The sequence below is a fragment of the Oryctolagus cuniculus genome, chromosome 9, assembly GCF_964237555.1.
Source record: "Oryctolagus cuniculus chromosome 9, mOryCun1.1, whole genome shotgun sequence".
NCBI classification, from domain to species: Eukaryota; Metazoa; Chordata; class Mammalia; order Lagomorpha; family Leporidae; genus Oryctolagus; species Oryctolagus cuniculus.
Window position 1 is genome coordinate 90,135 of NC_091440.1, and position 22,342 is coordinate 112,476.

Consider the following 22,342-nt stretch of genomic DNA (forward strand, 5'->3'; position numbering starts at 1 on the left):
TAGATGTTCCCCTTAGATGTTCCTGGTGCATGCCGTCTCTCTCCTCCTTTATAGTCCTCCTCCGCCAATCCTAACTCGGCTGCCCACACGCCGAGCACGCTGCTCTCCAATCAGGAGCAAGTCCTACAGTTTATTGGCTGAACTGGAGGCAGCTGTGTAGAAGCTGTTTTCTCCTCTCCCAGCGCCATATTGTGGGAGAGCAGATGCATAGAATAAGTCTTAATTCCAGTAACTTAGTCTAGTCCGAGTTGCTCCCCACAATTACAATATTAAAAAAAGGCTCAATCCATCAAGAAGTTACAATTATAAACATATATGTACCGAACAGCAGAGAATCAGAACATGTAAGAAAAAAACTGTGAGAATTTTAGGGAGAAATCACAATTTAATAATAAGAGTTGGAGGGGCCAGCACTGGGATGTAGTGGGTAAAGCCACCACATTTGGTAGTGGCATCCCATATGGGCGCTGGTTCTCATCATGGCTACTCCACTTCTGATCCAGCTCCCTGCTAATGCACCTGGGAAAGCAGCACAAGATGGCCCAAGTGTTTGGGCCCTTGCACCCATGTGGGATACCCAGAAAAAGCTCCTGGCTTCAGACTGATCCAACTCTGGCCACTGCAGCCATTTAAGGGTAAAACAGCAGATGGACCATCTTGCTCTCTCTGTAACTCTGCCTTTCAAATAAACAAGTGCAATTTTTATAAACAACAATAATAATAATCAATAATTATGAGTTGGAGATTTCATAGCTCACTTCCAAAAGTGGTTAGAGTTACTAGACAGATGACCAACAAGGAAATAAAGTCTCAACAACACTAACATTAGCAAGAAAGCTACTATCTGCAAGTCAGAAAAGAGCCCTCACCAGGAACCCGACAGGCCAGCGTCTTCATCTCGGAGTCCCAGCCTCCAGAGAATGGGGAAAATTGCTGCTGTGGTGTTGGCCAGGGCAGCTCAAGCCAATGATCAGAGAGCTGAATCCCTCACGGTGCTTTCATGGGTGACTAGTGAGAACATGAAATCATGCTTGGGGCTGAATCTGTGGCATAGCAGGTAAAGCCTCCAGCTGCAGTGCTGGTGTCCCTTATAGGTGCTGGTTCGAGTCCCAGCTGCTCCACTTCTAATCCAGCTCTCTGGTATGGCCTGGGAAAGCAGTAGAAGGTGGCCCAAGTCCTTGGGCCCCTGCAACCAAGTGGGAGACCCAGGAAAAACTCCTGACTCCTGGCTTCGGATCAGCACAGCTCCAGCTATTGCAGTCATTTAGGGAGTGAACCAGCGGATGGAAGACCTATCTCTCTCTGCCTCTCCTTTTCTCTCTGTGTAACTCTGACTTTCAAATTAATAAATAAATCTTTATTAAAAAAAAAAGAAAAAGAAATCATGCTTACCAAACTCAACTCTCTTATACTTAAAATCTAGGTTATTTGGATGCAGAACTTACTGTCAAAAGGTCTGATGGTCTGAAAAGGTAAATCAAATCTAACATCAAGAAAGCCAACATAAACACATGATCCTAGCACTGAACACTACAAGCACAGGCAGCTAACTCTGACTGAGTACTCTCTATGTGTAGGATATTGCTCAAGGGGCCAGCGCGGTGGCTCACTTGGTTAATCATCCGCCCACTGCGCACGCATCCCATATGGGCGCCAGGTTCTAGTCCCAGTTGCTCCTCTTCCAGTCCAGCTCTCTGCTGTGGCCCGGGAAGGCAGTGGAGGATGGCCCAAATGCTTGGGCCCCTGCACCCACATGGGAGACCAGGAGGAGGCACCTGGCTCCTGGCTTTGGATCAGCGCAGCATGCCAGCCTTAGCAGCTATTATGGGGGTGAACCAACGGAAAAGGAAGACCTTTCTCTCTGTCTCTCTCACTGTCTAACTCTGCCTGTCAAAAAAAAAAAAAAAGATAGTGCTCAAGGACCGGCGCCATGGCTCACTTGGTTAATCCTCCACCCGCGGTACCAGCATCCCATATGGGCACCAGGTTCTAATCCCAGTTGCTCCTCTTCCAGTCCAGCTCTTTGCTGTGGCCCAGGAGGGCAGTGGAGGATGGCTCAAGTGCTTGGGCTCCTGCACCTGCATGGGAGACCAGGAGGAAGCACCTGGCTCCTGGCATCAAATCGGCATAGTGCCAGCCGCTGCAGCCATTTGGGGAGTGAACCAACAGAAGGGAGACCTTTCTCTCTCTGTCTATAACTCTACCTGTCAAATTAAAAAAAAAAAAAAAAAAAGATATTGCTTAAAGTCTTTCACCAGTATTATCTCAATTACTCCACAATAATACATTGTTTTGTTATTCCTATTTTCCAAGAGGGTAAGCAATTTGCCCAAGATCACATGTTGCTGCGTCGAAGAATCAGGAAGTGAGTCCAGGCAGCCTGATGCCAAATCAGCCCTCTGGACCTGCACACCACTACCTCTCCATACAGGGGTAACCCTCAGTCAGCGCAAGTGGTCCACACAAAAGAACTCTGCAAGATGTAACCAATGGAAGATCCAAAAAGAATGAATGAGAATGACAGCTAAACCCCCAAAAGTAACATACATCACCATCAGTACTGCATTTATAATATTGACTTAAATCTAGAATATGGGCAAATACAATCCTGCACTACCACTAAGCCCCATCTATTAAAGAAGACACAGTGACTGCTGACGACTCTCCTCTGACGGAGAATGTAAAGAGGAGCTTCTTCACTCATCTCTTCTCTTGGCCTCACTCTCACTTCCTTGCTGCAACGAGATAAAATGCTAGGCAGATTCACTACACCAGCTGCTTTCCCTCTTCGTCTCCACAGCTACTGTACAGTCACGAGCTACTGGTAAGAGGTGACTACAATGCTTTTGTTTAGTTCAGTAACCAAGTGGAAGTAATAGTAATAATAAAAATTCCATTTCATTTTGCTAACACGGAAACCCCTCCAAAGCACTGAGCCAGTCTGCTCAACCATACCCTTTCATGAGCTGTGCTGCTGTGAAGTAGGCAGCCATCGCCTGGTCATGTTCACTCTCAACAGCAAATGAATGTCCATAGGCAATCCACGCAGGCCCGTACGTCTTCTCAAGCGTTGTAGCTTTGCTGAAACAAGAGTTCATCTAAGTAACATATTTAGTCTTCAATTAATTTTATCTAAGTAGATGGCATCAAAGATGTTTATTAGTAACATTAAATAAAAACGGTTCACATATTAAACTCTAATGTAACATCTGTGCTCTCTCATTTGAACTGAAGCAATGGTTAATAATAGCACAAGCAAAAAGTGACTACAGTTTAGAAGTGAAGTCCACAACTTTCCAGGTACTACAGCTGAACCCATCAGCATTCTATATAAAAGTTGCAAGAACTATTCAACAAGTGTAGTAGAGGTAATGTTTACTGAGGGCCTATTTTATACCAGGCACTATTATCAGATGCCTCCGATGCTGACACCATCCTAATAACTCACTTTAAATTAAGTACACCAAGGCCTAAGAGCATAATAGGCTACACACAGTACTAAGAGATTCGCCCTAGTTACATGCACTGGACTATGTGCAGTCTTCAATTAGGGGACACACTGGAATGGCTAATTCACAATAAGGAATAAAGAGAACATATCACAAAACAAGACAAACATACAGGGAAATCACAGCACCGACAGCCTTCCTAAAGCCTGTAGCTTCTCTAAAATGCTGGACACAAAGAGAACTCAATCTTCCTCCCAGTGCAAAAGCCTTTCAAACCATCTTAACAATTTCCTAACAATCCTGGGACAGAAGCACATCATTTTTAGTTATTTTCAAAATATATATATATATATATATATATTTGCTGGCGCCACGGCTCACTTGGCTAATCCTCCTCCGCCTGCAGCACCGGTACCCAGGGTTCTAGTCCCGGTTGGGGTGCTGGATTCTGTCCTGGTTTCTCCTCTTCCAGTCCAGCTCTCTGCTGTGGCCCGGGAGTGCAGTGGAGGATGGCCCAAGTGCTTGGGCCCTGCACCCACGTGGGAGACCAGGAGGAAGCACCTGGCTCCTGGCTTCGGATGGGCGCAGTGCACCAGCTGCAGCAGCCATTTGGGGGGTGAACCAACAGAAGGAAGCCCTTTCTGTCTGTCTCTCTCTCTCTCACTGTCTAACTCTGCCTATCAAAAAAATAAATAAAAAGGCTGGTGCCGTGGCTCAATAGGCTAATCCTCCACCTTGCGGCGCCGGCACACCGGGTTCTAGTCCGGGTCGTGCCGGATTCTGTCCTGGTTGCCCCTCTTCCAGGCCAGCTCTCTGTTATGGCCAGGGAGTGCAGTGGAGGATGGTCCAGGTCCTTGGGCCCTGCAGCCCTTGGGAGACCAGGAGAAGCACCTGGCTCCTGCCTTCGGATCAGTGCGGTGCACCGGCTGCAGCGCGGCGGCCATTGGAGGGTGAACTAACGGCAAAGGAAGACCTTTCTCTCTGTCCCTCTCTCACTGTCCACTCTGCCTGTCAAAAAATAAATTAATTAAATAAAAAATAAATATATATATATATAAATATATATATATTTATATATTTATGCTGTGGCATAGCAGGTAAAACTGCCACCTGCAGTGCCAGCATCCCACATGGGCGCCAGTTCAAGACCTGGCTGCTCCACTTCCAATCCAGCTCTCTGCTGTGGCCTGGGAAAGCAGTAGAAGATGGCCCAAGTCCTTGGGGCCCTGCACTCAGGTGGGAGACCCAGAGGAAGCTCCTGGCTCCTGGCTTTGGATCAGGACAGCTCCAGCCGTTGCAGCCAACTGGGAAGTGACCCAGTGGATGGAAGATCTCTCTGCCTCTCTGTGTAACTCTTTCAAATAAATAAATAAATCTTTAAAAATATATATAAAACCATTGAAATCTTTACTTAGTATAGAGTTGATCTTCTGCATATAAAGATAATTAAAAATGAAACTTAATGAAGAATGGGACGAGAGAGGGAGTAGGAGGTGAGGCGGTTTGGGGGAGGGAAGGCGGGTATGGGGGGGAAAATGCTATAATCCAAAAGTTGTACCTATGAAATTTATACTTATTAAATCAAAGCTTTCTATTAAAAAAAGTTTTCCTCATATAAGTTTTTTTTTTTTTTTTAAGATGTATTTAGTTACTGCAAAGTCAGAGTTACACAGAGAGAAAAGGAGAAGCAGAGAGAGAGAGATAGGTCTTCCATCCGCTGGTTCACTACCCAGGTGGCTACAACAGCTGGAGCCACGCCGATTCAAAGCCAGGAGCCAGGAGCTTCTTCTGGGTCTCCCACTTGGTTGCAGGGGCCCAAGGACTTGGGTCACCTTCTACTGCTTTCCCAGGCCATAGCAGAGAGCTGGATCGACAGTGGAGCAGCTGGGTCTCAAACCGCTGCCCATACGGCATGCCAGCATTGCAGGGTGTGGGTTTACCCACTACGCCACAGCACCAGCCCCAACTCATATAAGTTTTGCATATATTTTGTTAATGCTATTCCTAAATGTTTTATCTTCATTGATGTTATTGTAAATGGCTTTTTCCCGTAATAGTATCCTGTAATGAATTATTGTTTATATGAAAGCTGTAACATTTTGTGTGTTAATTATATATATATATACACACACACATACACACACACACATATTCCCATGTAAAAATATATATATTTATTTATTTGAAACGGAGAGTGGCAAGAAAGACTGGTTCACTCCCCAAATGCCTGCCACAGCCAGTGCTGGGCCAAGTCGAAACCAGGAGCCCAGAACACCATCCATGTCTCCCGTGTGCATAGCAGGGCCAAAGTATTTGGGGCATCCTCCGCTACCTTCCAGGGAGCCGGATCAGAAGCGGAGCAGCCAGGACTGGAAGCAGAGCTCCAATATGGGATGTTGGCCCCGATCCCCACTTTCTGAGAAGAGAGAAAGTAACTTTGCCAAAGCACTATTGTTAGTGATCACAAAACTTGGATCAGAATTCAAGTCTGACCCCAAAGACCATTCTCCCTTAGAGATCACTTTCTACTTTGCATAGATGAAATCACAGGATCCACTACATTCAGTCTGTAATTAATTCTTCACATATTGGACAGTTTCCTATCACCTGACCCTGGTTGGAGAGCCTGACTGGGCTGTGCGGCTTCATCTTCAGCAGATCCACATAGGAATGAGTTCACGTAGTGGAGAATTCTGCTTTACAGTCACATCCAGTGACCCTGGTGTTAAGTGAAGCTTCGTGTAATTTCACAATTATTTACAGGATAAGTCTTAAAAACAAAAGGTTAATAGTATCTCTGTAATGAAAAACAACCTCTGCAACTATATTATTTCATTTCATATTTGTTCTCATTGATAGTATTAAAAACATCTGAGCTCCAGGAGAACTGATTTAGTTTATCTTCTGCCACGGCATCTTGAGTCTGAAGAAATACTCACTCCTCACCCACACTCAAGTCCTCAACACTAATCCCTGCACTTACAGCACAGCAGCAAGAAATGGCTTCCTACAGGTTCACAGCAGGGGCAAGACAATAAATGCATACCTGAGGTATCTTCTGGCATGTTCATTTTTATGACCAACCATGAGATAATAACATCCCACTGCAAACCAAGACACCTAAAATGTTCAAAATTTACCGTGACCAAAAGACACTTAGTTTTCAATAAGTATTTATAACACATTAGACCACACAAAAGTAAGACTAGATGTTCCTATGTCATTTATTCTAGTTCAAGTCAGAAATTTCCCAGACAGTCTATCTATTTGGTCCTAGATGAGAACACAACAGGAACTCCACAACTAATCCCCATCCCCCAGTTGGCTTCAACACCAAGACAGGGCTCCTAAGGGACATGGTATTTCAAAGCAAGCTGGAGCCCTGGCCCTCCTAGGCACTTCCTGGCTCTCCCCTTAGTGTGGCTCGTGTCTAGCTGGCTTCTCCTGCACATTTCACACTGTGCCAGGGTGCAGATCTGACTCAGAGCTTGACTCCTGACTCTGTCATAAGGACACAGCTTCTGAGTCCATTCCCATCCACATTTCCCCACGGCAGCTTGGAAGACACTGATTCAGACAGCATGCAATTCAGTGAATCATCTTACACATAAAATGTGAACAAGCCATCAATTTTTAAAAAATTATCTGAGAGGCAGAGTACACACACACATTCCCATCTGCTGATTCACTCCTGCAACAGTCAGGGCTGGGTCAGGCTGAAGCCAGGGGCCAGGAGCTTAATCCAGATCTCCAATGTGAGTGGCAGGAACCCAACCACTTGAGCCACCACCTGCTGCCTCCCAGGGTCTACACTGGCAGGAAGCTGGGGTCAAGAGCTAGGGATCCAACCCAGGTACTCCAATATGAGATGCAGGCTGAATGGCTGCCCCAAAGCTACCTATCAATTATTAGCATTTCTTCTGAAGAGTGGGAGTATTACTGGCACAGTCACTACTTTATATTTCTGTATACTAAGTATTTTTAAATAACAAGCATGTATAATCTCTATAATGAGAAAAACACAAAGGTTTTAGTTTTAAAGTTATTGTTTCAGTCTAATTAAAAAACACCTTCGGGGCCAGCACTATGGCACAGGTTAATCCTCCGCCTGCAGCACCAGCATCCCACATGGGCACTGGTTCGAGTCCTGGCTGCTCCTCTTCCAATCCAGCTCTCTGTAATGGCCTGGGAAAGCAGCAGATGACCCACGTGCTTGGGCCCCTATACCCACATGGGAGACCCAGAAGAAGCTCCTGACTCCTGGCTTTGGATCGGCTCAGCTATGGCAGTTGCGGCTGGAATACCTTTCTCTCTATCTCTCTCTCATTGTCTGTAGCTCTACCTCTCAAATAAATAAATAAAATGTTAAATAAAAAAAAAATACTTCATGAACTAAAAAAGTTAATGCTGATATCTAAGTATTCTAAGCACCAAGAGATTCTACTCAACACTTTAAATAAAACATTATTTGCAGCCGGCGCCGCGGCTCAATAGGCTAATCCTCCACCTTGCGGCGCCCACACATCGGGTTCTAGTCCCGGTCGGGGCGCCGGATTCTGTCCCGGCTGCCCCTCTTCCAGGCCAGCTCTCTGCTGTGGCCTGGGAGTGCAGTGGAGGATGGCCCAGGTGCTTGGGCCCTGCACCCCATGGGAGACCAGGAGAAGCACCTGGCTCCTGGCTTCGGATCAGCATGGTGCGCTGGCTGCAGCGCGCCGGCCACGGCAGCCACTGGAGGATGAACCAATGGCAAAAGGAAGACCTTTCTCTGTGTCTCTCACTGTCCACTCTGCCTGTCAAAAAAAAAAAATTTATTTGCTTAAATTTAAAAATAAGCTATTATCTAAATACTAATTCAGTATTTTATTAAAGTTCAGGTAACAAAATACACTGCTGGAAAAGACATTTACATTACTTACAGGATTACTGGGATATAAATCCACCAGTTTATGAGACAGATAGAAAAGCTCTGTATTAGGGAAAAAGAAAAAAAGGAATATAATTACTCACATCAAATGCAATTTAAAATAGGACTTTCCCCTTAGTCCCAACTGTTCACAACGACACAAAGTCTGTTCTCACAGCAATAATTTCATACCTTCTTTCCTGCCAGATTCAACAGCCATTTACCTAGTGAAGTAGAAAAGCCTCATCAGGCAAACACAGGCCCAACACCTCACCAGGTGCCAGGCCCACGCAGCCACCAAGCGCTTAATGAGTGACTGAGTGCGGAGGGACACAAGGTGGGCAGCATGGGCACCATGGTGCCCTGACAATGAACTTCACCACACTGTCCAGGCCACCACTGCAACCACACACAACCAATGTGCCTCAGCAAACTCCACAGCTGACCAGATCAGCCAGATTATTTCCTTCTGAGAAATATGTAAACCTCAGCATCTCACAACTCGGGGCACACTATGCTGCAGCCATAGACCACAGTAAGCTTGACGCCTGGGCTTCCCCTCCAGACAGGGCTCTCTATACAGTTTTGTTTTCTTTTTTTTTTTTTTTTTAAGGTTTATTTCTTTATTTATTTACTTATTTGAGAGGGAGAGTTACAGACAGAGGATGAGACAGAGAGAAAGGTCTTCCATCTGCCGGCTCACTCCCCAAGTGACCGGTTTACTCCCCAGGTGGCCACAGTGGCCAGAGCTGAGCCAATCCAAAGCCAGGAGACAGGAGCTTCCTCTGGGTCTCCCACGAGGGAAGGGGCCCAAGTACTTATGCTATCTTCTACTGCTTTCCCAGGTCACAGCAGAGAGCTGGATCAGAAGTGGAGCAGCCAGGACATGAACTGGCACCTATATGGGATTCCAGCGCCACAGGCAGAAGCTTAACGTATTATACCACAGAGCCGGCCCCTCTATACAGTTTTGAAACACTGAAGGGCAAATACAGTCCAAACACAACTGTTTCTGAAATGCAAAAATATAGAAAACACAACTGTTTGTTCCCTTCTGATTTTTAACACTTACTACCTCTTGCCACATCAGTTTTCTTATTTAATTTACAAAAAGAAGAAAAAAAAAAAACACTCTAACCCTAACAGACCTGGAACCACAAGTTACATCTTAGAAAAGGAAGCAGGGATTGGGGGCTGGTGCTGTGGCACAGTAGGCTAAGCCTCCGATTCAATGCTGGTGTCCCACACGGGCGACGGTTCATGTCCCAGCTGCTCCTTTTCTGATCCAGTTCTCTGCTATGGCCTGGGAAAGCAGTGGAAGATGGCCCAAATGCTTGGGCATCTGCACTCTCATGAGGGACCCAGAAGAAGCTCCGGGCTCCTGGCTTAAGAGAGAACCAGCTCTGGCCGTTGTGGCCATTTGGGGAATGAGCCAGCAAATGAAAGACCTTTGTTTCTCTCTCTCTGTCTTTAACCACCTCTTAAATAAATAAATTAAATCTTAAAAAAAAAAAAAAAAAAGGAAACAGGGATAAAGATTTAAACCACTGTGTTAGAGGTCACTGTGATACACAGTTCTTTCCCCTCATCTTACTTTTACTGGAGAATTCTATAATGTTGTTACCTGCAATCTCAACTACCCAGGATCAGAAACACAAAATTTTAAGAGTTACAGAAATTACTTTTTGTCTCAAGAACTGTTTTAGTAAGAAAGAAGTCTTGGCCGGCGCCGCGGCTCACTAGGCTAATCCTCCGCCTAGCGGCGCCGGCACACCGGGTTCTAGTCCCGGTCGGGGCGCCAGATTCTGTCCCGGTTGCCCCTCTTCCAGGCCAGCCCTCTGCTGTGACCAGGGAGTGCAGTGGAGGATGGCCCAGGTGCTTGGGCCCTGCACCCCATGGGAGACCAGGAAAAGCACCTGGCTCCTGGCTCCTGCCATCGGATCAGCGCGGTGCGCCGGCCACAGCGCGCCGGCCGCGCCGGCCATTGGAGGGTGAACCAATGGCAAAGGAAGACCTTTCTCTCTGTCTCTCTCTCTCACTGTCCACTCTGCCTGTCAAAAAAAAAAAAAAAAAAAAAAAAAAAAGAAAGAAGTCTTACCATTCGCTTTATTCAGTTCCACCAGTGTCCCTATATGTACAGGCAAACAGTTTGCATGGAAAGGGTCTTTCTCCATTACTCTGAAAGTTAAAGCAACCGACCCATCAGCACCTCAGAAACAGTGCTAGCACCCAGCACTGCACCTCACTCCACCACCTTCAGACTAAGACAATGGCTAGCTTATAAATGAAAAAATTGTGGTATATTTGGGAAGAATGAAAATAAACAGTATCACATATGTTTACCACAAATCAACACACTTATATAAAATAAAGTCCAATTATTTAAAAGCATCAGAAACAATATGAAGATTAAATGGATCACAAGTATTTGCCAATTATACATTTTGTGATTTAAAAAAATCTTAAGCCGGCGCCGCAGCTCACTAGGCTAATCCTCCGCCTAGCGGCGCCGGCACACCGGGTTCTAGTCCCGGTCGGGGCGCCAGATTCTGTCCCGGTTGCCCCTCTTCCAGGCCAGCCCTCTGCTGTGACCAGGGAGTGCAGTGGAGGATGGCCCAGGTGCTTGGGCCCTGCACCCCATGGGAGACCAGGAAAAGCACCTGGCTCCTGGCTCCTGCCATCGGATCAGCGCGGTGCGCCGGCCACAGCGCGCCGGCCGCGCCGGCCATTGGAGGGTGAACCAACGGCAAAGGAAGACCTTTCTCTCTGTCTCTCTCTCTCACTGTCCACTCTGCCTGTCAAAAAAAAAAAAAAAAAAAAAAATCTTAAACAGCCCAAAAGATACACACAATTCAGCATATGTAATTTAGCTGAAGGATAAGTGTGAATTACACAGACTGGAATACTGTTGTGCAAGTGAGGTGCCAGACCAGCACACAGTGCCTGTAAGGCTGTATTAGCCTATACTTAAATAAAGAGAGCATATTTTATAAAAAGCTGTGCACCAAAAGAGTACTTTCACATTTGCCAACGATTATTAAGACTGGGGCGAGGAAGACGGACACTCTTCCCAGTGCAAACAGTCACTTGCAATCTGCAGTCCTGTGCTTGTCAGTTGCTCTTTTAGGACAGCGCCCCGTTTGGTGCTCAGCTAACAGTAAAGGCGACCTCATTGACCCACACCTAGCCCCAGAGTATACAGAAAGCTCATCTGTGTGTTACTTGGATATGTGCTAGACCCCAAGGCCCTATACAAAAACAGATGGATATACTCACACAGAAGTAAGCTTGTAGCACATCTTAAAGTCACAGTTATAATAATGTCTCTCCGCTAAAGACACTACCACATCCAGGTTCTCCTGCAGGCCATCTACAGACTCAGGAATGACAGTTTCACCAGGTTTATTATACTGAAACAGAGAAATCAAAACATAAACTCAATGAACAACAACAAATCAAAAGACAAACTCAATCTCTGTTTGGCCTAAGTGGTTGAAACATTTACACAAGCAAGGACAAACGTAAGTCTCTGACAACTTCACTGACTTCAAGTGTCATCAAGACTCCTCTCAATGTCCTTGCACAGTCCCCTGACAAGAAGCACTTCACCAAGCAGGGGCTCAGGAAACACAAGAAAAATCCTTATTTACATGCAACACCATCCCATTGATTTGATAATTCAACCTTTTAGTATAAGGAGTCCTTGGAAGGAAGAAAGTTTTGTTTTTTTAGGAATCATATCATGTATTTTAAATAATCTGGATCTAATCTTACAAAGTATCTTAATTTTTTTTATTTTTAAAAATAAGAGGCCAAATTTAGTGGAAGAAACAAGACATTTACATAAAGTAAATACTAATTTTGTGTTTTCCTTACCTTTTTTAATTTGTTTTCAAATAGAAAACGTAGCAATTCCTGTTCTTCGGCACAAAGTTTGTTAAGAGGTAGTGAGTCAAGAAGTTCTTTTTCTTATAAACGGTAAGAAAAAAAGAGAATGTCCTCATAATATTCATAGAAAAAAACAAAGCAGTTAAAAATATTCTCCTATAGTTCCTACTAAATAAAACTTCAAAAAAGAAAATAAGCTTAGAAGGTTCTAGACAAAGCTGGCACTATGTTCCCAAACCCAGGTGAGTCACCCAGAAGGCAGAGGCACCTCTTCTAGAGCTGGGCCAGGAAGCCTGCAGGTGGCTGCTGACATCAGCCGGACTGAGGCCCCCTCCCCGACCTTAGCTCCACTGTCTGTTGTGAGAACATCCCCGCACTGCACAGTATTCAGCAGAACCTGTGACCTCCAGGCATTAGATGCCAGCAGCAACCTCCCATCTCTCATTCCTTCCCCCTTGTGGTGACAACCAAGATCTGCAGACAAGGCCAATGTCCCCAAGGGCAAAAGTGTACTGGACGGGGCCCCGCACTGTGGCATGGCAGATAAAGCCACCACCTGCAGTGCCGGCTTCCCATATGGGCACCAGTTCAAGACCCAGCTGCTCTAATTCCGATCCAGCTCCCTGCTATATCCTGGAACAGCAGTAGAAGATGGCCCAAGTCCTTGGGCCCCTGCAGCTGCATGGGAGACCTAGAGGAAGCTCCTGGCTCCTGGCTTCAGATCGGCACAGTTCCAGCCACTGCAGCCAAATGGGGAATGAACCAATGGATGGAAGACCTCTCTCTCTCTGCCTCTCTCCTTCTCTGTGTTAACTCTTTCAAATAAATGAATAAATCTTAAAAAAAAAAAAAAGTGCACTAGACAAGAATCACTGCACTAGGCTGAGATGTCTGAACCCCACTTTCTGTTCCTTCTGTCACCCACTTCGCACCAGCACTGAACACCAGGTCAGTGGCTCAGCCCCTATGGTACATGAGGGTCATCTGGAGCCTGAGGTCGTCTGATGCCTCACCTCTGGAGACTGACTGAGCAGGTCTGGAGTTGGGACCTGGTGTTCTCAGTTTCTCAGGGACTGACCATGCAGCCAGGCTGGGATCACTGAATCCAATACTGAAGCCTCAGTTCCACCTGCACTACTTCAGATCACTCCCCACAGATGGCCTCTCACATCATAGAAATCCCTACAATAGCAAAAGGCAGTACTGCGTCTGGCGGTGTGCTCTCATATGAAGTCACTGTGAAAATTATTTAGCAGGTCTGCTTACGCCTACTCTTGACTCCAGATTTCAGAGAAAAAAACAGCATTAACTGTGCTAAACATAAGAATACCAGAGCTTCCGAACCTTCTTGGGCTGTTAACATGTGGTGTGACGTTAAAAGATCAAATGCCTCAAAACAGTAGACGTCGAGCTTCAAAGCTTCTTTGTAGCTGTAGGTAGCTAAGGTTCGGTTATCCAGAGCATCATAGATCTTCCCTCGTAAAAGACAAATTGAACTCTTTATCTGATGAAAATACAAGTCACATACTAAGTTATTAATGCTTCTAAACTTATTTTTTTACTATAAATTATTTATTATTAGAATGGCAAGAAGCTTTAATACTTCTGCAAGATTTAGTTCATCCCAACTGTTAAATCATTGTTAAGAATTACTTGAAGGGCCGGCGCCGTGGCTCACTTGGTTAATCCTCTACCTGCGGCGCCGGCATCCCATATGGGTGTCAGGTTCTAGTCCCAGTTGCTTCTCTTCCAGTCCAGCTCTCTGCTGTGGCCCAGGAGGGCAGTGGAGAATGGCCTAAGTGCTTGGGCCCCTGCACCCTCATGGAAGACCAGGAAGAAGCACCTGGCTCCTGGCTTCGGATTGGTGCAGCTCCGGCCATAGCGGCCATTTGGGGAGTGAACCAACAGAAGGAAGACCTTTCTCTCTCTCTCTCACTCTCACTGTCTATAACTCTACCTGTCAAAAAAAAAAAAAAAAAAAAAGAATAATAATTACGTGAACATGAGAAAACAAAACACAGCTTCTCTAGTCTTTCTTCCTGGAGTTCAAATCACTTTAGCCCAACAAATCTTCCTGTACATGCCACAGCTACTGGGTTCATCATTTGTTCTGCCCCAAATACATCAAGGATTGAAAGACAGCAAACTGGCCGGCGCTGCGGCTCACTAGGCTAATCCTCCACCTTGAGGCACCGGCACACTGGGTTCTAGTCCCGGTCGGGGCGCCAGATTCTGTCCCGGTTGCCCCTCTTCCAGGCCAGCTCTCTGTTATGGCCAGGGAGTGCAGTGGAGGATGGTCCAAGTCCCTGGGCCCTGCACCCCATGGGAGACCAGAAGAAGCACCTGGCTCCTGCCATCAGATCAGCGCGGTGCGCCAGCCGCAGCGCGCTGGCCGCGGCGGCCATCGGAGGGTGAACCAACGGCAAAGGAAGACCTTTCTCTCTCTCTCACTGTCCACTCTGCCTGTCAAAAAAAAAAAAAAAAAAAAAAAAAAAAGAAAGACAGCAAACTTTCTTTCCCCTGTGAAAAGATCTTAGTTTGTGAAAAACTGACAGCAATGCAGCACAGGGGTCCCACTAGCCAGGAGCATGGCTTGGTGCAGCTGGACACACATGAGTTCATATCAAAGCCATGTCACGTACTCATGAGCTTTGACAAGTGATCTACCCTCTCATGGCTTCTGTTTCCTGTTCCCATTGGTAAAGAGGGGGAAACACAACCTAACTTACAGACCTCTGCGGGGTTACAGATGCTACTACCCCTCCTAGGACAACACACAGGAACATGCACAACAGCAACTCAGCACCACCACTTACAAGAGATTTATGGAAACCTGACTCCCTTTCCAGAACTGAACCTCAAGAACTGCAGCTGAGAAGCAGCAAGAATCATCAAGGATTTGAAAGGAATTTGTCAATCGACATTTTAAAAACAACTGGCATTGTGAGAATCTTAGACCTAGACAGTATCTTCTGAGACACTGAAAAAAAGTAATTTAACAACATTATAAATGAATTACCCATTTCTTAGCAGATAAATGCTAAAAGATTCAAAAATAATTCCAAACTCATTCATAAAAGCATTTCCTGGCAGAAAAATTAACTTGCTTCTGAATACATAAAGTAGATGAGTAAACAGATTAAGACAGAAGGGAGGGAGGGAGGGAGGGAGGGAGGGACGGACGGACAGTAGAGAAAAAAACCTAGAATGTGCAATATTCCTCATGCTCTAAGATGGAAACGAGAACCAGGTTCCTTACACGTCTGATACAAAGAACTGGGGTGAAAATCAAGGGATTCAGGGTCCCTGCAGGATAAAAGATGTTCTGAGAACTGACCACAAGGCCTGCACCACTCTGTGAATACACTAAATGTTCTAGAACAGAGCAGGGAAGGCCTGTACCACCCTGTAAACATACTAGACATTCCAGAACTGACCACGAGGCCTGTACCACTCTGCGAATATACCAGACGTTCCAGAACTGACCACTTCTGTGAATACGCTCAATATACTAAACACCATCAAACTGCACATTTCTAAGTGAATGAATTGCATTGGGTGTGAATTATGTCTCAGCAAACTGTGAAAAAAAAGTAACAATTCGTATTAGCCATCTGACTGTGGCTGATATTAAGTTATATTTCATAGTCTCTGTACGAGATCTTGGGAAGTATGCAAACTGGAACATATGAGGAAAACAGAACAAAGAACCGTGAAATAAACAGTATTTCCTGGAAAGAAACAAACTGAGCCAATCAAGGTTTCTTTGGGTCCAAAACACAGAACATAGAACCAGGAGGAAGGCTGTCCCACCCACAGATAGTGGTGCACGTTGTCAGAACTTTAGAGGGAGAGAGCAGGCCAGACCACCTCAGGTGCATCTGAGAACCTAATTACAGCTTCCAGCTGACAGCTCAGAAAGTTCTCATCTTGCTGGGTGAGATGCTGAGGTGCATAAATAAGTCGGCAAGCACCATTACACAAGGATGCTAGCAATGTGAGTTCTTCCTGATTTCAATGAGAGTGAAAATATTGTCACTTACTGAGGATGGTGACATCTCCCAGTCACTGGAGGAGTCTTTCAAACCACTCTCATCCTTCAAGTATTTTTCAAATAATCTTTTGTTGATTGGCTCCTCCATATCAAGAATGTCGAGAGCCTGCTGGTGCTCTTTTGCAGCATACTACAGAGAACAGAAACGCTAGTCATCAGCGTGGCTTCTCACAGCAAACACACACACATACTCTACAGCTTTAAAGGGAAATCAAAGTATTATATCCATAGATTTTAAAATGTCTAAAATACAATTTTCTTCAGGCATGTCACCTTTTAGTAAATGAAGAACCAGTATTTTACAGCAAACAGTGAAAAAGAAATGAACATTTGCTCATGAAATACTTTAATAACCTGCCATGAACCACCATTAAAATTCTCACATATACATGCAGGAGACCTAACACTGCATGATCAAAGTCTCATTGAACAAAACTGGAACTGAGAACACTTACATGGCATCTAGCTGCAAGGTATCGACATGCTTCATATAGCTAGAAAAGAAAGAAAACCATCAAAAAGTAGTCAAAATAGTATGTCTCTTCACTTAAAAAAACTGGAAGGATAGAGAGCTAATTTCATAATTTCTCATTGCAGTGTAAAAAAATATTCCAGTACTTTTAAAACCTATATTGATCATTAGCCTCCTGTTCACTAAGGATTCAAAAAGGACTGAGGGTCTGCTTTAGCAGTTACATACAACAGGGAGACAAAAACAGCACAGCGGATAAGCACCACAAAAGAAGTACACGCAAGCAGCTCAAGAAGGAGACATGGCAGAGAGAGGGTTGGTGAGGAGCTGGGCGCAACCAGGCACTGGGTGCTACAGGTCCAAGGAACCAAGGCAGCTCAAAACAGACTGTGCTACTTGCACTGATGGTGGCAGCAAGTTAAACACAGACTAGAGAGAAATCCTGGAGGACCTCAGGCATCTGACTTGATCCTGTAGGTAACAGGAAATTGCTGAAAGACTCCGTGGGTGACAAAATCAGATCCAGGCCATCCTTGCAGTTTACAAGTGAATTGGACCCAGGGAAGGTGGGAAGGGAGGAAATGTTAGTGGAGAAAAGAGACAAGACAGAGAGTTTAGCAATAGTGGTGAGGAGATGAAAAGAGATACCGTGATTTCAAAGCTGCAGAGAACACAGAATCTGTAGAACTCAGTGACTAGATGGAGGGACCATGGTTAGAAATAACTAATATCTTTTCACATTCAAGAAAAACTAAATACTGAACCCCTTTAAACAAGTTTGGCATAAAGAGGAGATGCTCCTAAAACACTAATCCAAGTTGTTAAGTTCACACGACTCTGCACTCACTTTGTCCAGTTTCCGAGAGCGGAGCGCATGGGCTGCTCTGTGATACTGTGCGGTCAGGTACAGGCACTGAGCCAGCCAATACACGTCCTGGGGCTCCTCTGCAGGGAACAGTCACACAAGACGTCAGAGGTGCAAGGCGAGACAGAAACATTTCAAAAGGTTAAACAGAAAAAACTTGGCATTTGTCACTTACCATGAGAGAGGGAAGCTACTTTATCTGCCCAAAACAGAGCACTCTGATACTGTTGCTGAGCACAAAAAAGGAAAGGCAAGCGGTGAGTGTGCTGTCACTTCAACAGCTTTAAACAGACACCTACAGTTAGTAGACCCCTACAGCATACACCAACACTTCCACACAACAGCCTGTTACATGTAGCATGGGGTCTGTCACACCACAGTGTTACAGCTCAGCTAGCATGAGTTTTAGTTCAATGGCACAATAAAAATATTACTGTAGAATTTCTGCATATACAATTCATTAAGGCTTTTTATTAAATTATACTTTTATTTCATTTGAAAAGCAGAGAGGGGCTGGTGTTGTGGTATAGTTGGTAAAGCCGACGCCTGAGACACCAGCATCCCATACGGGCGCTGGTTAGAGTCCTGATTGCTCCACTTCCAATTAGCTCCCAGCTAATGTCCTGGGAAAAGCAGCAAAAGATGGCCCAAGTGTTTGGGCCTCTGCTACCCAAGTGGGAGACCCAACTCAAGTTCCTGGCTTTGGCCTAGCTCAGCCCTGGCCATTATGGCCATCTGGGGGCGGTGAACCAGTGGCTGGAAGATTATCTCTCATCCCCTCTCTCTGTGACTTTCAAATAAATAAATACATCTTAAAAGAGAAAAAAAAAAAAAAAAGGCAGAGAGCGCGGGCGCAAGAGCGAGTGAGCTTCCATCCCCTGGTTCACTCCCCAGATTCCTGCCATGAGCCAAGAATTCAACCCAGATCCCTCACATGGGTGGCAGGGACCACGAACTTCAGCCATCACCTGTTGCTTCCCAGGGGGCACATTAGCAGGACACTGGATCAGAAGCAGAGCCAGGACTCTACCCAGGTGCTCTGACATAGGATGCGGACACCCCAAGGTGCCTCTCAAACCCCTGCAGCAAACCCCCACCCAGGGGGTGTTTATACTCATACACTGCAAAAATGTATCAGCAAGTATCTAAAACAGGAGATAATTTAAATGATTATTTTGCAATAGCTCAGTCTCTAGTCATTAGTACTTCTTGTATTGATATTTACATAGCAACACTTTTTTTTTTTTTTTTTTTTTTTTGACAGGCAGAGTGGACAGTGAGAGAGAGACAGAGAGAGAAAGGTCTTCCTTTGCCGTTGGTTCACCCTCCAATGGCCGCCGCTGCAGCCGGCGCACCGCGCTGATCCTGGCAGGAGCCAGGAGCCAGGTGCTTTTCCTGGTCTCCCATGGGGTGCAGGGCCCAAGCACCTGGGCCATCCTCCACTGCACTCCCTGGCCATAGCAGAGAGCTGGCCTGGAAGAGGGGCAACCGGGACAGAATCCAGCGCCCCAACCGGGACTAGAACCCGGTGTGCCGGCGCCGCAAGGTGGAGGATTAGCCTATTGAGCCACGGCGCCGGCTCATAGCAACACTTTCAACAAGCTGTTAGTGAATCCCAAAATGAAATTTCCTAGATGAAACCCTGCACTCAAACACCTCATACAACACAGTTGTGAACTGAGTACTACTCAAATTTCAAACACACACAAACCTTCACTGACCACTGGGAAAGTCCCCTTCTCCGGCCAGCTCCACCAGAAATGAGCCACTCAGATTCACCATGGCCACTGCAGTCTCCTGGCCCTCACTCAGCCCCTCTCCCACCTCTGCCCGCTCCCTGCACGTGAAACACGGACATCCGCTGCCGGGGGGCGGAAAGGGGACACCCACGGGATGGTCCCTGCTGGCAGAACCAGGCCTGTCTTACTCCTCGATACATCCCACGGCCAAGAAAAAAACGGCTGGAACACATCTGCTGTTTGATTCAAGGGACGTATGGCAAACAAAACGACAGCTCTCCAGCAACTGCAAACGTTTGGCCGAATCACGCAGCGTTCAACCCGGAACACTGCGCTGGAACGCGCCCTCTCCTCACTGCGTTTCCAATGCACTGCCCGCCAGCGTTTTAGCAAATCTTCACGGCATCGCGCACAAAGACGTGGCTGCAGATTCTGGGGACACTTCCTGCCTTAGCACGCTGTGCTGTCGTTCAAAGGCAGGCAGGGAACGCGGATGCGGTTAGCAAGATTTTAAAAGCGCTGACTCGGGACGGCAGGCGAGTTGACATCTTCGCTCAGTCAGTAAGAACCGCAACTACGACTGCAGCCGACGCTCTGCTGGCCGGCCAAGCTCACGGAGCACCCCGCAAATCTGCTCTGAGACGACCCTCCGATCCCGGCCGGCCGCGGGCCTGACACGTGGGCGGCCTCCCTGCAGCGGCGCCCGACCCCGGGGGCCTCCCGCCGGCCGAGCCGCGGCCCGCGCCAGTCCGACCCCTCCCTCGCCCCTCCGCCATCACCGCGGCCCCCAGGCCCGGGCGCACTCGAGGCCCAGGGTCCCGGCCGGACCACCCACCTGGTCCAGGTACTGCCGGACGCGCTTCCGCAGCCTCTCCAAGTTCATGGCCGCGAGCCGGGGCGTGAGGCGCCGGTCGACGCCGCACCCGCCTCCCGGAAAGCGCCCGCTCCGAGGCTCGCGAGCCCTCGCGCCCGGCTCCAGCCGGCCCCCTCAGACACCAGGATCCCCCGCGGCCCCCCCGCCCCGCCACCCGGCACTTCCGCTCCCGAAGGCCCCGCCCCGGAAGTCACCCGCAAAAGCGTTCCCTCCGGTGCGAGCGGCGGCGCCTCTGGTTCCGAGGCGTTCCGGTTGTCCCGAGTTCCTTCCCCGGCCAGTGGGCGTCTCGAGGCGCTCGGGCGCCGGGCTAGTTTACCTAGTCCACGGGAGGGTCATCGACACGGCCGCGGGTCGCAGGCGGGCGCCGGGGCGGCGCGAGCTCGCCCCCATCCGCAGAAGGGGCGTTGGCCAGCTCAGTGGCCCTTTCGGATGCCTTTTGGGAAAACCCAAGAGGCTCATCTCAGGCTCTAGAAGAGGGAGCTGCGAACAAAAATAAGCAAAAGCCTAAGAAGCTAAGGCGCGCCGCTTGGGTCGCTGGCATCCCGCACTGGCGTCCCCAGGTTCCAGTCCTGGCTCTGCTTCCGATCCAGCTTCTCCTATTTGGAGGCCATCGGTGATGGCTCAAATGAATGGGTCCCAGGCAGGCACGTGGGAGAGCGGATGGAGTGCTAGGCCCCTGGCGTCCCCTGACGCAGCCCCAGCTGTGTTGGGCGCTTGCGGATGGAACCAGCAGATGGGAGAGCTGGCGCGCTCTCTCTCAAATTAAAAGAATAGGTGCTGTGGCACAGCGGGTTAATGCCCTGGCCTGAGGCGCCGGTTCGACACCCGGCTGCTCCACTTCCGATCCAGCTCTCTGCTGTGGCCTGGGAGAGCAGTGGAAGATGGCCCAAGCCTTTGGGCCCCTGCACCCGCGTGGGAGACGCGGAAGAAGCTCCTGGCTTTGGATCGGTGCAGCTCCAGCCGTTGCAGCCACCTGGGGAGTGAACCAGCAGATGGAAGACCTCTCTCTTTGCCTCGCCTCTCTCCTCTCCCTGTGTAACTCTGACTTTCATATTTTAAAAAAAATAGGTGTTTCTTGGCCGGCGCAGCGGCTCACTAGGCTAATCCTCCGCCTTGCGGCGCCGGCACACCGTGTTCTAGTCCCGGTCGGGGCGCCGGATTCTGTCTCGGTTGCCCCTCTTCCAGGCCAGCTCTCTGCTGTGGCCAGGGAGTGCACTGGAGGATGGCCCAAGTGCTTGTGCCCTGCACCCCATGGGAGACCAGAAGTACCTGGCTCCTGCCATTGGATCAGCGCAGTGCGCCAGCCGTGGCGGCCATTGGAGGGTGAACCAACGGCAAAGGAAGACCTTTGTCTCTCTCACTGTCCATTCTGCCTGTCAAAAAAAAAAAAAAAAATAGGTGTTTAAGATTAATGACATTTTGTTGGCAAGGAAATGAGCTTTCTCATAAATTGCTGTAATGAGCAGCATTGATGAACAAGTTTGAAATATTTTCCCAAACTAAAATTTCTCATACTCTGACTTAACGATTCCAATTCTTGGTAAATAGCCTTTAAAAATGCACTTTTAGGTTTAATCTCTCTGGTAGAGACAGAGAGAAAGAGACTCCCATCTGCTAGTGTGATAGCTTTGGGATCCGCAAGGAGGAAGACCTATACTTGCGGGAATGGAAGTCCCTGCCTGTACTTGCGGGGAAGAAAGTCCTTGTCAGGGTCCCTGCGGGTGCCTAAAGGTCAACCAATGAGGATCAGACCCGTCTCAACCTTTAACTCCCATGCCCTGAATCTATAAAAGGAGCCCTCCCAACCTCTGACGTGCGACTTCCCCGGCCCCGCTCTGTTGGGACCGTGGAACCTCGCCCGGGAGCGGAACCCCAATAAAAGCCTGTGAATTAATTGATTCGCTGCCTGGGAAGATCTGTTTCGCACCAGACACCTTACAGATGGTGCTGAAACTGGGGACCTGAGGTTTAGAGCCTCCCCTTTCTGGGTTCGAGGCCCCCTCGCTTATTGAACCTGTCTGGTGCCCCAGGCTAACTATGGACCACGCTTGACCAACTGTAAGTAACTTCTCCCTTGCTCTCCCTCCCTCCTCTGGGT

General features: G+C 47.6%; 1 protein-coding gene across 4 annotated transcripts in view; it reads right to left on the reverse strand.

Moving 5' to 3' along the window:
- CDC16 (cell division cycle 16) overlaps positions 1-20,424 on the reverse strand; it is a 38,092-nt gene extending 17,668 nt beyond the window's left edge. For 2 of the 4 annotated variants that reach the window (XR_011378591.1, XM_051829405.2), the window contains exons 1-13: positions 20,206-20,419; positions 17,807-17,861; positions 17,614-17,711; positions 16,750-16,788; positions 16,284-16,424; positions 13,585-13,744; positions 12,229-12,320; positions 11,629-11,762; positions 10,451-10,530; positions 8,366-8,415; positions 6,496-6,569; positions 5,782-5,865; positions 2,956-3,081 (exon numbers count right to left, since the gene is read on the reverse strand). Coding sequence is in view for 2 of the 4 variants with exons in the window: in XM_051829405.2 (XP_051685365.1) it covers positions 2,956-3,081; positions 5,782-5,865; positions 6,496-6,569; positions 8,366-8,415; positions 10,451-10,530; positions 11,629-11,762; positions 12,229-12,320; positions 13,585-13,744; positions 16,284-16,424; positions 16,750-16,788; positions 17,614-17,711; positions 17,807-17,861; positions 20,206-20,253 (1,181 nt within the window). In the remaining 2 variants the exon portion in view is untranslated. Of the gene's footprint in view, positions 1-2,955; positions 3,082-5,781; positions 5,866-6,495; positions 6,570-8,365; positions 8,416-10,450; positions 10,531-11,628; positions 11,763-12,228; positions 12,321-13,584; positions 13,745-16,283; positions 16,425-16,749; positions 16,789-17,613; positions 17,712-17,806; positions 17,862-20,205 lie in introns of all 4 variants that reach the window. The other 2 variants (XR_011378592.1, XM_051829406.2) reach the window with 2 other exon arrangements.
- Positions 20,425-22,342: the final 1,918 nt, after the last annotated feature.